The 17,971-nt window shown below is 35.7% G+C and overlaps 1 protein-coding gene across 1 annotated transcript in view; it reads left to right on the top strand.

The window, feature by feature from the left end:
* The window catches only part of ECT2 (epithelial cell transforming 2), a 64,457-nt gene extending 49,855 nt beyond the window's left edge, over window positions 1-14,602 (top strand). Inside the window, 6 exon segments of the mRNA XM_030863355.2 lie at window positions 346-484; window positions 1,994-2,148; window positions 11,655-11,762; window positions 12,758-12,904; window positions 14,380-14,556; window positions 14,558-14,602. Of these exon segments, the coding sequence (XP_030719215.2) occupies window positions 346-484; window positions 1,994-2,148; window positions 11,655-11,762; window positions 12,758-12,904; window positions 14,380-14,556; window positions 14,558-14,602 (771 nt within the window).
* The last annotated feature ends 3,369 nt before the right edge of the window (window positions 14,603-17,971 follow it).

Below are 17,971 nucleotides of genomic sequence, written 5' to 3'. Positions count from 1 at the left end.
TTCCCCTTTCTGAATTCAAGGCCTTTTATTGAAGGTTCCTTCATCCTTTGATCCTGTTACTTCTCACAGTGCTTCTAAGTTCTTTCACACCTCTGGGATCTTTTCCATATGTCCTGTTTTCCTGACTTTTGAGCTCTTCTCATATAAACATGAGCATTCCTGCTACATAGTTACATGTATGAATTTGTCACATAGTAACTATGCTTATCAGATAATAATTTTGGAATGACTGGTAGTTAAATAAGCTGCATATAGATTTATGTGATTAGTGCCATTTAACTTTTAAGCATTTGGTGTTTGTTTTTATGTTACTGACGATGACTTTTTTTTTTTTTCTATAATCAGATAGCAAGAAAACGACACAAGGTTATCGGCACTTTTAGGAGTCCTCATGGCCAGACCCGACCCCCAGCTTCTCTTAAGCATATTCATCTAATGCCTCTTTCTCAGATTAAGAAGGTGCTAGACATACGAGAGACAGAAGGTATGGTCATTGGATAAACTATTGGCTAGATAAAAATAGTTTATATTCATTGAAAGTTTGATTCCCTTATATATATTTTTTAAGCTGGTATATTATCTTTAAATATTGTTGGTTAGTTCTGGCAAAGTAATTGTTCTTATACTTCAACTACATCTCTAGGAACTGGGAGATTTTTAGTTCAAATGAAAATACTATCTCAGTCTGAAGGATATCTTCATCTCTTAAGGGACAGAGAGCTTTTAAGTGGTTACATGTCAAAATAGAGCCCATTCCCACACCAAAACTTATTTTTATTCCTTCAGAATCCGAAGACAATTGTAGTCTATTACGTGTGCCCCACAGCTTATAACCTTCCCTGTTGCCAATGGCTGTATTGTTAGGGATACACTTAGGATATGACAGGAATAGATGTGCATGAGTAAGTACACCCAAAGTAACTATGGTAGACTCAACATGGGCTCAAATGTGTATTAAGGAAAGCTTTTACTCTATACTTTGGGAGTGTTAGAGAGGATTCTTTGAAGGCCTGAAATTGGGAAAAGTTTATACCTACTGGCGCAGTATCAGTTTTTAAAATAGTACCTAGTGATGTGCATGCCTGGCAATATTTTGTTTGTTTAGGCATATATTTTTACAGTGTAAACTGGTTCCATTACTGATCCCATCTTCAAATGATGGAAAGCTTTTAATTTATGAGAAACAATAAAAAAAACCCTTGAATGGCAACTTATATTGCTATCTTTACTCAATTGTCAAATTCTGGATTTATTAAAGGTTACATAGAACATTCACTTAAATGATCTCTATATTTTTGGATTATAATTATGGAAGACTTCATTGTTTAAAATAGGTTCTGTTTTAGCATCTTGGTCATAAAACATTTTGTAACAATTTGAGTATTTTATTTATTTGAACTTGATTTAAATAGGTTGAATTATTGAATTATTCTTACAATGTCACTTTATTTTGAAACTTAAATTCTAGAATTCTAAGAAATGATATAATCTAATTTTTTAAAACTCCATCAAAGAAAATATGAAATGTCATGGAAAATACTGCTTACTTAACAATATCATTGTTGGTTCCTCACATGGTACATACTATTATAATTCTTTCCAGTGTTTCAACTTAATATGATGCTATTCTTTGTCCAGTTAAAAACAGAGGGGAGGGCTTCCCTGGTGGCACAGTGGTTGAGAGTCCGCCAGCCGATGCAGGGGACACGGGTTTGTGCCCCGGTCCGGGAAGATCCCACGTGCTGCGGAGCGGCTAGGCCCATGAGCTATGGCCGCTGAGCCTGTGCGTCCAGAGCCTATGCTCTGCAACGGGAGAGGCCGCAACAGTGAGAGGCCCATGTAACACACACACACACAAAAAAAAAGTAGAGGGGACAGAAAAGGTAGAGAAGAGATAATTTTTTGGAGTTTCATTGCTCTGAGGGAACTTGTGTTAAGTCTGTCATTTTCCAAGGAGTAACATTTAATGTTTGTGATTATTCTGGAACCCTAGATTGCCATAATGCTTTTGCCTTGCTTGTGAGGCCACCTACAGAGCAGGCAAATGTGCTGCTCAGTTTCCAGATGACATCAGAGGAACCTCCAAAAGAAAACTGGCTAAAGATGCTATGTCGACATGTAGCCAACACCATTTGTAAAGCAGATGCTGTAAGTTCTTAAACCACTATTATAATGAAAGTTTAAACTCCATGGTAATATACAGACTAAACGTGTACGTTTCTAATGACTTGTTAATTATGGATGAAGGAGAGTTTGTGTTGTGTTTATTGAGGAAAACTGATTTAAAAGTTGCTTTGGAGGAAATTTTTAAAAATATAGACACATGAAACATTTCTTTGAGTCCCTAGCTTACAGACAGGGCCTCATATATAAGGCCTCATAGCCTTACAGCTCCTTTGGCTCTGCTGTAGTGAAGCTTTTGGGACTTATAATGTATTTTCATTAGTGCTCTTTGACTTGGCTATCTGTGAGAGAGTATTTTGTTCTATTGTTCTTTTATCTTATTGAGAGCAATAGGTGAATTGTAGCAAGTTGCTTTTCCTGTCAGGCAAGTTGCCAATGCAGTTTTCTTAGTCCAATCTCTTAAAATCAAATGCCATTATGAATATATAACCATTTTTATCCTGTACAGATTAAAGTGAAGATATATGAGAAAATCAAATTCTTGAAGTTAAATGACTCACCAGAAATCAGGTAGCTTGTAGTAGATCTTGGATGAAATCTAGGTCCATTAAAAGATAATTTGGGGGCTTCCCTGGTGGCGCAGTGGTTGAGAGTCCGCCTGCCGATGCAGGGGACACGGGTTCGTGCCCCTGTCCAGGAAGATCCCACATGCCGCGGAGCGGCTAGGCCCGTGAGCCATGGCTGCTGAGCCTGCACGTCCGGAGCCTGTGCTCTGCAAATGGGAGAGGCCACAACAGTGAGAGGCCCACATACCGAAAAAAAAAAAAAAAAAAGATAATTTGATTTCTTCATTATATATGGGAGAGACATGTGATAGATATAGATCCCTTCATCTTTGCACAAATGACATAGATGGAGGAGAATGTATAGACAGATAACCTTTTTTCAGTATAGTACTTGGACATTTCCTGTGGGAATAAAACATACAGTTTATTATAGTTAAATCTGATCTTAAAGACATTGAGGTATAATTATTATTGCTTATAAAGTAAATACTTTATTAAAAGTATTTACCTAACTGTTTAGAAAAATTAACAGACTTTTAAATTTTATGTTTTTTAATTGAAGTATAGTTGATTTACAGCATTGTGTTAGTTTCTGGTGTACAGCAAAGTGATTCAGTTATACATATATATATACACACATATTCTTTTTCATTATGGTTTATTATAGGATACTGAATATAGTTCCCTGTGCTATATACAGTAGGACCTTGTTGTTTATCTATTTTATATATAGTAGTTTGTATCTGCTAATCCCAAACTCCTAGTTTATCCCTCTCCCACCCCTGTTCCCCTTTGGTAACCATAAGTTTTTACATTTTCTATGTCTGTGAGTCTGTTTCTTTTTCGTAAATAAGTTCATTTATGTCCTATTTTAGATTCCACATATAAGTGATATCATATGGTATTTGTCTTTTCTCTTTGTGATTTACTTCATTTAGTATGATAATCTCTAGGTCCATCCATGTTGCTGCATGGCATACTTTCATTCTTTCTCATTGCTGAGGGGTAGTCAGTCCATTTTTTTAAACTTTTTTTCTTTTTAAATTAATTAATTATTTATTTTTGGCTGCATTGGGTCTTTGCTGCTGCGCACGGGCTTTTTTCCTAGCTGTGGCGAATGGGGGCTACTCTTCGTTGCTGTGCGCAGGCTTCTCATTGTGGTGGCTTCTCGTTGCAGAGCATGGGCTCTAGGCATGTGGGCTTCAGTAGTTGTAGCTCGCCACCAGAGAAGTCCCTATTCCATTTTGTATATATACCACATCTTCTTTATCCATTCATCTGTCAATGGACATTTAGGTTGCTTCCATGTCTCAGCAATTGTAAATTGTGCTGCTGTGGACATTGGGGTGTATGTATTTTTGAATTACAGTTTTCTCTGGATATATGCCCAGGAGTGGGATTCCTAGGTCATATGATAACTCTATTTTTAGTTTTTTTAAGGAACCTCCATACTGTTTTCATAGTGGCTGCACCAGTTTACATTCCAACCAACAGTGTAGGAGGGTTCCCTTTTTCTCCACACCCTCTCTGGGATTTGTTATTTGTAGACTTTTTAATGATGGCCATTCTGACTGGTGTGAGGGGTACCTCATTGTAGGGTTGATTTTCATTTCTCTAATAATTAGTGATGTTGAGCATCTTTCCATGTGCCTCTTGGCCATCTGTATGTCTTCTTTGGAGAAATGTTTATTTAGGTCTTCTGCCCAGTTATTGATTGGGTTGTTTTCTTGTTATAGAGTTGTATGAACTATTTGTATATTTTGGAAGTTAATCCCTTGTTGATTGAATTGTTTGCAAATATTTTCTCCCCTTCTGTAGGTTGTCTTTTCTTTATATGGTTTCCTTCCTGTGCAAAAGCTTATAAGTTTGATTAGGTCCAATTTGTTTATTTTTGCCTTTATTTCTATTGCCTTGGGAGACTGACCCAGGAAAACATTGGTACAATTTATGTCAGAATGTTTTGCCTGTGTTCTCTTCTAGGAGTTTTATGGTGTCTTGTCTTATATTTAATTCTTTACCATTTTGAGTTTATTTTTATGTATGGCGCGAGGGTGTCTTCTCACTTCATTGATTTACATACAGCTGTCCAGCTTTCCCAGCACCAGTTGCTGACGAGAGTGTCTTTTCTCCATTGTATATTCTTGCCTCCTTTGTCAAAGGTTAATTGACTGTAGGTATGTTGGTTTATTTCTGGGCTCTCTGTTCTGTTCCATTGATCCATATGTCTGTTTGGGGGCCAATACAACACTGTTTTGATTACTGTAGCTTTGTAGTATTCTCTGAAGTCTGAGAGGGTTATGCCTCCAGCCTTGTTATTTTTCCTCAGGATTGCTTTGGTAATTCTGTTTTTTTTATGGTTCCATATAAATATGAGAACTATTTGTTTTAGTTCTGTGAAAAATGTCATGAGTAACTTGATAGGGATTGCATTAAATCTGTAGCGTGCTTTGGGTAGTATGGCTGTTTTAACAATATTAATTCTTCCAATCAAGAGCATGATTTCATTTCTTTGAATCATCTTCAGTTTCCTTTAACAATTTTCTAGTGTTCTCAGCATATAAATCTTTGACCTCCTTGGTCAGGTTTATTCCTAAATATTTTGTGTGTGTATGATGTGGTTTTAAAAGGAATTTTTTTTTTTTTTTTTTTTTTTTTACTTTCTGATATTTCATTGTTAGTGTAAAGAAATACAACAGATTTCTGTATGTTAATCTTGTATCATTACCTTGCTGAATTTATCAGTTCTAATAGTTTTTGTGTGGAGTCTATAGGGTTTTCTATATTTAGTGTCATGTCATCTGCATGTAATGACAGTTTTACCTCTTTTCCAATTTTGATACCTTTTATTCCTTTTTCTTGTCCATTGCTGTGGCTCAGACTTCCAATCCTATATTGAATAGAAGTGGTAAGAGTGGGCACCCTTACCTTGTTCCAGATTTTAGCGGGGAGGCTTTCAGCTTTTCACCATTGAGTATTATCTTGGCTGGGGGTTTGTCAAAACAGCTTTTATTATGTTGCAATGTGTTCCCTCTATACCCGCTTTGGTAAGAGTTTTTATCATGAATGGACATTGAATTTTATCAGATGCTTTTCCTGCATCTATTGAGATAATCATGTGTTTTTTGTCTTTTCTTTTGTTGATGTGGTGTTACCACACTGATATTTGTATGTCGAACCATCTTTGTGACCCTGGGATGAATCCAACTTGATTGTGGTATATGATCTTGTTTTTATGTGTTGTTGGATTTGGTTCGCTAATATTTTGTTGAGAATTTTTTCATTTATATTCATCAAAGATATTGGCTTTAATTTTCTTTTTTGGTATTGTTTTTGGTTTTGGTATCAGGGTGATGGTGGCTTTCTAGAATGCCTTTGGGAGTGTTCCCTTTTCAATCTTTTGGTGGAAGAGCTTGGGGAGGGTTTTTATAAGTTCTTCTTTGTATGCTTGGCAGAATTCCTCAGTGAAGCCATCTGGTCCTGACTTCGGTTTGCAGGGAGTTTTTTCATTGCATATTGTATTTCACTTCTAGTGAATGGTCTGTTCAAATTTTCTTTCTTCTTCATTCAGTTTTGGTGGGTTGTATGTTTCTAGAAAATTGTACATTTTTTCTAGGTTGTTGAATTTGTTGGCATATAATTGTTCATAGTATTGTGTTGTGGTTTTTTAAATTTCTGTTGTACTGGTTGTTATTTCTCCTCTTTCATTTCTTATTTTATTTGGTTCCTCTGTTCTTGATGAGCCTGAAGAGAGGTTTGTTGATTTTGTTTACCATTTCAAAGAACCAGCTCTTTTCTTTTGTTTTTTAATCTATATTTTATTTATTTTCTCTCTGATCTTTATTATTTCCTTCCTTATAAGAACTTCTTTTGCTGCATGCCATAGATTTTGTATGGTTGTGTTTTTATGTCATATGTTTCAAGGTATCTTCTGATTTCCTCTTTGATTGCATCATCAACCCATTGGTTTTTGTAGCATGTTTTTTAGTCTCCATGTAATCATTTTTTTCTCATTTCTCTTTTTGTGGTTGATTTCTAGTTTCACGCCTTTGTGGTCAGAAAAGATGCTTGAAATAATTTCTATCCTCTTAAATTTGTTCAGGCTTGTTTTTTGTCCTAGTATGTGGTTTGTCCTAGAGATTATTCCATGTGCACTTAAAAAGAATGTGTATTCTGGTTTTTTGGGATGTAATGTCCTGAAAATAGCAATTAAGTCTAACTGTTCTATTGTATCATTTAGGATCTCTCTTGCCTTACTGATTTTTATATCTGGAAGATCTGTCCATTGGTGTGAGTGAGGTGTTAAAGTCTCTTACTATTGTATTCCTGTCAATTTCTCCCTTTATGTCTGTTACCATTTGCTTTTTGTATTTAGGTGCTCCTATACTGCATATGTTAACAAGTGTTAACGAGTGTAATAGCCTCTTCTTGTATTGACCCTTTTATCATTATAGAGTGTCCTTTATTATCTTTATTACATTAGTTTTAGAGTCTGTTTTGTCTGATAGGAGTATTGCTAGACCCACTTTCTTGTCATTTCTGTTTGCATGAAATATCTTTTTCCATCTCATCACTTTCAATCTATGTGTGTCCTTCACCCTAAAGTGGGTCCCTTGTAGGCAGCATATTGTAAGCTTCTGTTTTTTTATTCAATCTTCCACTCTGTGTCTTTTTATTAGAGAATTTAGTCCATTGACATTTTAGGTAATTATTGGTAGATATGTATTTATTGCCATTTTAAATCTTGTTTTCCAGTTGATTTTGTATTTCTTCTTTGTTCCTTTCTTTTTGTTTTTCATTTTGTAGTTTGATGGTTTTCTTTTGTATTACGCTTTTGTTCTGTTCTTTTTGGTTTTTGTGAATCTGTTGTATATTTTTCATACTCGCTTCCCCCACATTTTATGATTTTGATGTCCTCTTTTACATCTTCATGTTTATTCTTTTGGTGTTCATTGTAGTTATCATTGCTTTCACAAAAATTTATTTTTTTAATCTGTATACTGGCTTATTTAAGTGATTTACTTTCCAGTTGAGGTATTTCTCTTTCCTCTAGATTCTTGCTTCTTTTCTATTTAAAGAAGACCTTTCAATACTCCTATTAAGATAGGTTTAATATTACTGTATTCTTTTAGTTTTTGCTTGTCTGAGAAATTCTTTATCTCTCCTTCTATCATAAGTGATAAATTTGCTGGCTAGAGTATCCTGGGTTGCAGCTTCTTCCCTTTCAATACTTTGAATATATCTTGCCACTCCCTTCTGGTCTTCAATGTTTCTGTAGAGAAATCAGCTGATAGCCTTATGTGGTTTCCCTTGTAATTAACGCTTTGTTTTTCTCTTGCTGCCTTTAGAATGCTCATATCTTTTAACTTTTGTCATTTTAATTATAATATGTCTTGGTGTAGGTCTGTTTGGGTTCTTCTTGTTTGGGGCCCTCTGTGCTTCCTGTACCTGGGTATCTGTTTCCTTCTTTATATTTGGGAAGTCATCAGCCATAATTTCTTCAAATACATTTTTTTTTTTTTTTCAGTACGCGGGCCTCTCACTGTTGTGGCCTCTCCCGTTGCGGAGCACAGGCTCCGGATGCGCAGGCTTGGTGGCCATGGCTCACGGGCCCAGCCGCTCCGTGGCATGTGGGATCTTCCTGGACTGGGGCATGAACCCATGTCCGCTGCATCGGCAGGCAGACTCTCAACCACTACGCCACCAGGGAAGCTCCAAATAAATTTTTGATCCCCTTTTCTCTTTGTTTTCCTTCTGGGATCCCTATTATGCATAGATCTGGATACTTTATATTATCCCATAGGTCTCGTTTATTACTTTCCTTTTTTCTTTTTTCATTTGTGTTTCTGTCTGCTGTTCTGATTGGGTGATTTCCATTATTCTATCTTCCAGATCACTTATAAGTTCTTTTGCATTATCCAGTTTGTTGTTGATTGCCTCGAGTTCAGCTTTTGTTTTGGGAAATGAGTTTTCTAATTTAATTGCCTCCTTTTTATAGTTTTTAGTTCCTTTTTACAGTAATGTGCATTTCTATTGATAGACTTGCTTAATTACTTCAGTATTTTCATTACCTCCTTTTTGGACTGGATCTGCTAGACTGCAGATGTCTGTTTCATTGTTCTTTCAGGGGAATTCTCTTGGTCTTTTAATTGGGAGTGTTTCCTCTGCTTCATTTTACTTCTGTTTCTCTGACTCTGTGAATTAAGGAGAAATAGTTACCTGCTGTGGTCTTGAAGGGCTGTTTTTTGTGTTTCCCTGTGTAGCCCTCGTGAGTGTAATATTTTTGTTCAAGGGCTGTTTTTATTATGGATGTCTGCCACATTTTTCTTTAGTGTGTGTTAGCCGTTATCCCCTTGATAGGGGGTATGATTGTTACCGTGATGACCAGAGCCTGCACTGATGTTGAGTGTGGCCTCCTCTTTGCTCTTTGGTTGTCACAGCTCTGTCAGGGGCAGGGTCTGCACCCCAGTTGTTGGAGTAGATGCCACCAGCTCTGTTTCTGGACTGGTGTGAGGTAGTTGGGCTTGAATGCCCCTGCTGGGAGAGGAACCCCTGATTATTCCTCTGCAGAAGCTGTCTACTGGGAAGTCGCTCTGTGGTTTTGCTTGTTACCTGTCGTGTTGGCTCACCAATGTATACTGTCTTTGGCACTGCCCTCAGTCCCACCTCAACCATGGGAATTCAGACAGTAAGCTGGGGTATCTCTCAGGTGCTGTGCTCACAAAGCCACTAGCATAGATCTTTTGACATGGAACCACTGAGTTCAAGCACTGGTATACCATTGTCGTGCACCTGGACTGGGTCAAGCATCTGGACCCACCGTAGGAGCTACTGAGTCAGCCCAGACCCCGGCCCCGGCTCTGTGTGTGAGCGCCAGCAGAGCCTGCTGTCGCCAGACCTGCCCCAGCCACAGGAGCGCCAATAATCTACTCCGATGTCCTGCAGGCACTGGGTTTACAAAGCTGTCTCAGATGCACAAATCCGCAGATATCACAGCTGCTGGAACACTCAGATTTCAACCCTGCTTCTGAAGTTGTGCGGCCGCTGGCCATAGGCTAGGATTTCAGCCCTGCCTCCATGTGTGGGCAGCTCACCCAAGCTTGCTCGCTCCCAAATCACAGAGGCAGAGCCTCACCCTCTGAGCACACCGAGAATGAGGCTGCTATTCCAGGCCCCGCCCCTCCCTTTGAGCTTGCAGGTTAACAATGGGACATCAGTGACAGATCTGGGCTCCTTCTTGTGCATGCCCCTGTTTGCAGCTGTGGACCACACTCCAGCCTCTTCAGGCTGTCTCCATGCAGCCAATGCCAGTCTTCTCAGGTCTGTCCTCTGAAGCCCAAGTTTTAGCACTAGCCCCTGTGTGTACCAGCAGATGTGGGTCCTAGGCTGGGGATTGCAGTGAGATGGCCAGGGCCTTCTGTGCAGGTCTATGTTCTTCTTGTTGCACACTGGCTGCAGCACTCTCCTCCAAGCTTCTGAAGCTCCCTGTCTCTCCCCACTGATCTCCCCTGCTGGTTAAGCGGCTTCCCATGGTGAGGGAACCTTTCCTCTTTCACAGCACCCTCCCAGGGGCACAGATCCCATCCCAATTCCCGTTTTCTTTCTTTCACCCTACCTGTTAGGTGGTCATCTTTCTTGCATTTTGGTTTTATGAGATCTTCTGCTGGCATTCAGCAGGTATACTATAAGAATTATTCCACATGTAGATGTATTTGTGGTATATTTGTGGGAAGAGGTGAGTTCCACTTCCTTCTATTCCACCACCTCCTCTGGCCCTTGATTTGTTTGTTTTTTAAAAATTTCTGTGGGGGGCTTCCCTGGTGGCGCAGTGGTTGAGAGTCCGCCTGCCAATGCAGGGGACGCGGGTTCGTGCCCCGGTCCGGGAAGATCCCACATGCCGCAGAGCGGCTGGGCCCGTGAGCCATGGCCGCTGAGCCTGCGCGTCCGGAGCCTGTACTCTGCAACGGGAGAGGCCACAGCAGTGAGAGGCCCACGTACCGCCCCCCCAAAAAAAAAAAAAAATTTCTGTGGGCCAAGAATATGTTGTTATAAATAAAGGATTGTTCCACAAAAAGGTTCATAGAAGGAAATACAGTGCTAGTGTGTACAACAGAGTGCTGATGAGAAAAGAGATGCAGACAGCTTTTTGTAAAGCCAAAAAACTGCTCATTATAAGGAAGAATTTTTTCTCATAGTTCTAGATATCCATATATAAAATGGATTTCTGCAGTATAGTGATTGCCTATTATAGAGATTACTCCTGCATTTATCACAATGCCTGACTACATGGCTTATGCAGTCCTTTCTAAATGTATAACCATGATTCTGAAATGTAAACGGTTAATGGAAAAATTTCCTTAAAATAAAATCTATTGAATTACTAGCCACAGGATGGCTGATAATTCTAGAACTGAAATATAAACAGTTAATGAAGATATTTCATAAAGTAAAATTAACCACAAGATGGCAGCAAACATTTAACTATATCCTGATTTATACTGTGTTAAACCACAGAATTCTTCCCAGTTGTGAAATTTTGTTACTAAGAAATGTTTGTAAATTCAGATATTAGGCAACTTCAGTTGAGCTCTTTCCTACATTTCAAATATTATGCATAGTAAATTTTTTAAAAGCCCTGAGTCGGTGTCTTATCATTTGAGAACTTTTGCCATGTTGAAGAGGAAATATTTCTATACTCATACACACACACACACACACACACACACACACTGTAAAAAATATAAAAATCTGATTCTTTGAATCAGTTTTTGTTCTTCTGTTATATACTTTTTGAGGCCTTAAATAAATTTCAGAGTAGAAATTATATCAAACCCATCAGAAATCTTGAGTAGCTTCATTTATATATGCTCCCTATGTGAGCATGTAAGTTCTTAAAGGTTTGATTTTAGGAACAGTTGTGTATCTTTATTTTGTTTATTTTAAAATAAAAATATTAATTTTCAACAGGAGAATCTTATTTACACTGCTGATCCAGAATCCTTTGAAGTAAATACGAAAGATATGGACAGTACATTGAGTAGAGCATCTAGAGCAATAAAAAAGACTTCAAAAAAGGTGAGTCTTAGTGAAATTATTATTCAGCATATCTCCAAAATGTATTTTTCAGAGTATATTAAAATAGTATTGCCATAGACATCAGGTAGTGTATAAAATAAAGCTGTTTTTGGTTCTAGGCAATGGCCTACAGAGATAATAGTTTAGCTCAGTGAATTCTTTGGCACAGTAATTATAACAAATTGTTATCCTTCCCATTATAGTTACTATGATACTTCTGATGGTGTTTTAGGTATAGATACGTGTGCATTCATGTTAGAAATTGCATTTAACATGAATTGCGTTCATGTTAAAAATCAGATATTTTTCAGCAAAGGGCACACAGTAGAGTCAGGAAACCTGGGATCTATTCCTTACCATAAGTGTGTTTCAGACTTCTAATGATGAAGATAGCTTTGTTACTTACCTTACAGTATTGAAGTTGTTGAGGACTACATAAGAATGTTGGGAATAGGGCTTTTTAAAAGTAGAACTAGACTTTTAATTTTACAGGTAAAATTTTGCAACTGTAGTCTACTTGCTAGGTTTATAAGTCTTGGTTGTTGTTTTCCTTGCCTTTGAGGGGAGGCTTTATACTTTAATCATCATTGTATCTCTGCATTTAACATGTATGATGTATAGTAGATAAACATGTTAACAATGATGATTCAAATAAACTCCTACACTTTTTCAATTAAAGAAATTGAGGTTTAAGTGACTTTGGATCAAAGATCTCACAACTAAATTGTAGCAGAATCAGATAACACCCAGGTTTCTTCTCTCATGCCAAATTTTCCCTCCCACTTTCTCCTGCTGGACTAGTGTAGGTGCTCTATGAAACCAAGATGGAGTAATCTACAATGTACTACATTTTCTCACTGCTTTGTCCAAAGAGATTCTAATTTTGCTATATACTTTTTATAGAAAAACTTTTGGTGTGAATTTGGCTTTGTTTACATATAATTGTTCTAATCAGATTTGTCTAGGTTTTTTAATTAATTGTAATTTAACTCTAGGTTACAAGAGCATTCTCTTTCTCCAAAACTCCAAAAAGAGCTCTACGAAGGGCTCTTATGACATCCCAAAGTTCAGTGGAGGGAAGAAGTCCTTCTAGCAATGATAAGCATGTAATGAGTCGTCTGTCTAGCACATCTTCATTAGCAGTAAGTGATTTTGATTTAATGGGCTAAATGACTCCAAATTTATGAAGTTGGTGTGGAATTTGTTAACTTTTTAAAGATGGAAATATTAATATCTCCATCAATTTTTTGGATATATCTAAGCATCTGACCTCTTTACTGGGTTAGGTAACTGAGAAAACCTCACTTAATGAACTAGAGACTTACTTAATGTGTAGTTTGATATGAAATTTTATTGGGATTGAGTTGTAGGTCTCTAAGAAACATGTTTCAATCTGGCCTATCACTTTACTGATGTAAATAGCTATGGTTCTATTTATAGATTGGCTCCAGTAATATAGCAGAGACTGAGTTTTATTTCTTTCATTATTTCTGTGATGAATATATAATCTCTGAAGCTGTGAATATCAAAGGATGATATGGGTTCTAAATTCATGTATATATTTTTAAATGTTTCCTGAGCAATCCAAATTCCCAACAGTGTCAGAATTTTAGTCATTTAATTAATATTAAGGGCATTTCTAACATTTATTATTATCACTAAATAGTGATGTATCTGTCCTTTGTAAAAATTATTAACCTTACCTACTAAGGTTAAGAAAAGCAAGTGACTGTCACTTCTTAGCTGTATGTCCTTCAGCAAGTTTCCTATTCTCTCTTATCCCCATTTTTGCAGATGAGAGAAAAGAGGTTAATAGTACTTACCTATGTTAAGAGTAAAGAGTACCTATTGTAGAGAGTAAATACACACACACACTCACGTATAATGTGATTTTGTACTCAAAGGCAGTTTGAGTAGTGGTTAAGAGCATGAACTCTGGAACTCACATGTTCAAATCCCGGTTCTGCTATTTGCTAGCTGTGTGACCTTTGTCAGCTTATTAGAGATCTTCTTGTTTCAATTTCACTGTCTGTAAAATGAATCTAAAGTAGTAGTTGTAAGGATTAAATAAGTTAATATACACAAAGGGAGTGCTTTGGTGTTTTATAAATGGTTACCTTTAATTGTTAAAGTTTATACAGAAAAGGCACATAATGCTTAATAACTTATTTTTTTATAAAGCTAGTTAAGTCGTTAGTTAATATACATCAAAGGTTACAGCTAATATGAGTATGTTTATACAGAACTTTTAATCAAGATTAACCTTCCAGTGAGAGAGAAATTGTACTTAGTTGATGATATAAATTTTTGCAAAGAAATTTGATTAATGAAAAATATATTGAAATTGACAAAATTTAGCATTCATTTACTAAAATCGGACTGTAAGCTTTCTGAAGTCCAAAGTACTATCCCTTGTTTATTTCCTGCATTTATAGTAACTATTATAAACATTGCTTTTCAAATGAAGATAATTGGATTTAATAGAAGAATTTTGGAAAATTAATATATATTATTTATGGTTTTGTCAATTTTATGTAGACAACATAAATAAGAAGTACCTAAAATATCTTTAAGGCGTTCATGTCCTCTTCTCAATTGCCTATTTCTGTTCTAACAGATTACCCATTCTGTTTCCACAAGCACTATAATTGGATTTACTAAGCATGGTTATGTTCAGCGCTCAAACTCTACTGGTGGGCGCTCTCAAAACTCCTGGTTTCGATCTATACGTCATTCTGCCTCACGAGCTAGTTTTTCAGAGATGCTAGAAGGAAATACTGAGTTTTCAAATTTCAAAAAAAGTTCTATCCAAGTCATCTTTGACATTTGTGAAGAATTAGGAGATATGCCAACCAGTAATGGAAACAAGCCTCGTGAAGTTTAATGTGAGCTTATTAGCTATTTGAAGTTTGCATTTGTGAAAAAAGAAAGTATTTTTCTCCACTGAATTACTTATTAGGTGGGTGGGGACTTTTGAATTCACAACTTTATAACTGCTTTGAATTCACAACATAGGCTTAATAGAGTTTCTTTGCTTATTGGCACATAAAGATATGTTTGCAAGGTAATTTACTCATAAGTCCAGAAAAAATCAGTCCCATTAGAGATTTTCTTATTTATGAAAATGATTATTTAAAAAATAGTAGTAATTGTCCTGTGAAGTGGATTTATATTACAGATCTGATTCTTAATCTTAGATTTATGACATTTATGTAAAATTTATGCTTTTAATATGGCAAATCGTAAAGGTTTTACCTGAGGAAAATGTAAACTATTATACTATCTACTTAAATCATTTCTTTGCTATCACTTGAATGGTAATACTTTACCAACCTAGCTCTTTAAACACTTCATTTTATTTACTACCTAGTTGATGAGAACTTACAGCTAGCTACCTTGCTGGCTCTAAGTTTAGTTGCAGTTAGCCATTAATATCTGCTAAAATAAAACAGTACCTTTATAATTTGTTTTGATTTACACTCCCTCTTGAGTGTTTGGTATTCATGTCTATGTTTCTTTGTTATTAAAAATCTGATGATATTTAACTTTGACACTCTGAAACAATAAGTTTAGACAGCTTAGTATATTAATAATCTCTATTATCAGAAGCACTGCTGTTTTGCTCAATTTTTACATGGAGCAAAATCATACAAACACATACAGACATATAAATACGGGTTGCATACATAATATAAAAACTCTTTCGTAGTTTATGACTTTTAATTTAGAAAATTATTTCCCACGAAGTAATTTTACTCCTCTTAATTCTGCTTTATGATTAAGTTAAGAAGAAACCACTAGGGTTTGTCTTTTTAACCTCAAAACTTATACTCTAATTTATAATTTTAAAAAAACCTGAAACACTAAGCATATATCTGTTTCAACTGAGTTCATATGTAGTAAACTAGTCTATCCATTTGTTTCTTGTTTTCAGAATGCTAAAATAGTTTTAATTATGTGTTCTCCCCACCCTTCCCCCCAATTTTATTTAAAGAGTTTAGATTTTTCAGATGTCTTGTTATGATAATTTGTAAAATGTAAAAATGACATGTATGATACTAAACTGTATATTACAATTTTTAAAAGAAAAAATTTTAAATACACAATATTTTGTCTTCACAGGGCATTCCATCTCCTTCCCTTGTCAGCCTTCCTTCCTTCTTTGAAAGGAGAAGTCATACTTTAAGTAGATCTACAACTCATTTGATATGAAGCTTAAAAAAATCTTAATTTGTAGAAACTTTTAAACAACCTCATATTCACATAAGAAACTGACTTAAATGGTACTTGTTGTTAGCACTTGGTGAACGCTGGAAAGAAGGTAACACTAAACTATGCCATTTTATTTTCTTCTTGAAAGAGTAAGATTAACCTCTTACATTTTTTGAGTTAATTCATGTAAAAAATTATATTGATTTTGATGTAATTTTTCTCTTTGTTGAATGCAATTGAAGACCAATCATTTAAGTTATTCATGATATTAGTAACTTTGCCACGTGATGCAGTAAATAAATTTTATTGGCTGACGCCAAATACTACTGTGAATCTCTTTGTATAGTGTCCATGAATGAATTTTTGGAAATAAATATCTGTGTATCTCAATTTGTTCAGAAATTAAGTGATACCACAGTACTTACTAGATAAAAACCTGCATAGATCTCTGAATAGTGGGTTCTTGGTCCACATGTACTATTTAAAGTAGTTATTTAACTGCTCCTTTTGCAGTTTATTTTATAAATAAAGATACAGCATGTGGATTTTAAAAGATTTGCCGCTATTAACAAGAATAACAGTTAAAGGAGATGGTTTCAAAATACGCTTGCAAATTGAGATAAGGGCAGAAAGATTAGAAAATAATGTATATTTTGCACAAACATGATACTGGTGTATACTTGTAGCTGTTTAAGGGACAATATACTTATGATGATTTTAGCCACTAGCAAATCTTGATTTAGTTTGATAGTGTGTGGAATTTTATTTTGAAGGATAAGACCATGGGGAAATTGTGGTAAAGATTGTTTATATTCTTTATGAAATAATTCTGAAGTTGGCTAACCTGCTGTAAAATACATAGATATGTGTATGGTCAAATTTTTATCATGGCCTCATAATTAAGTGTAAAACTGAAATACATTTATTTGCTTTTGTAAAATACTTTTCAAACCCTGATGTTATCTTTCACAGTAGTCTTTTTTTTTTAAGTCAGTAATACAAATTAATCAAGTTCCTATGAATAAATGCATTTTTATTTCCTACCTGTTTAGGGAGTACTGCAAATGTTTAATTGTCACTTAACAATTTTCAGTTATCAGTTATAATAGTTTGACTATATAGATTTTTTTCTATGCCACATATGTACCACTTTTAAATAGTAAATGATCCTTTATTGCTATATTTTAAAAGCAGTTGTATTAGGAAGAACTTTGTAAATAAATACTTAAAACTCAAGTATATTTTATGTTTCATGTTTTAAACAGTTCTTTCAGACAAATTTTCATAAGCCAGTATGAATGCTTATATCAGCCTTTGCTCTGTTGTGTATTTGCTTGCATATTTATTGCTTATTCCTCCCTCTATTAGTATTTGTAAGCATTATGTATACTGGGCAATGTGTAAGTTAGGAGTCGTTAATCTAGAATCTACTTTGCAGAATGGAGGTAGTGAATCCTATGATAGTTTATATAAAAGGTTGTGTTTATGTGCATGTATGCATTTTTTCTGGCAGAAAATACACAACTTTTATCATTGTATTGGGATGGAGGGAGCTATGGTTGCCTCCAAAGATGTGGGTTTTCCAGGGAGAGGAAGTGATGTGAGAAAAGGCATGAACTTGGAAATGTATTGGATGTTCACTGGCAAAGTGTAGCAGGTAGTTAATTTTAACTTTAAAGGGAGCTTTAAAGTCAATGTGGGAAGGTACTATTACCCAGGAGTGTGGATGCAGGAAGATGTGAGCAAATTGGAACTCATTACTGCAACCGAATACCACAATTCTCACAGACATATTTCTAGAGGAATGTAACTTATTAATACTGATACAGGAAGAAATAGAACACATATAAATGTTCCTATAAACACTATAGAAATGGAATCCACATTTAAAATTATTCCTAGAAAAAAATCACCAGGCCCAGATGGCTTCACTGGATAATGCTATTCAATATTTAATGAAGAATTAATATCAATCTTACACAAATACTTAAAGAGAA

This window comes from Globicephala melas, chromosome 4 (genome assembly GCF_963455315.2).
Source record: "Globicephala melas chromosome 4, mGloMel1.2, whole genome shotgun sequence".
Classification (NCBI taxonomy): domain Eukaryota; kingdom Metazoa; phylum Chordata; class Mammalia; order Artiodactyla; family Delphinidae; genus Globicephala; species Globicephala melas.
The sequence above is the reverse complement of the archived record's forward strand: the minus strand, read 5'-3'. Positions and strand labels throughout refer to the sequence as shown.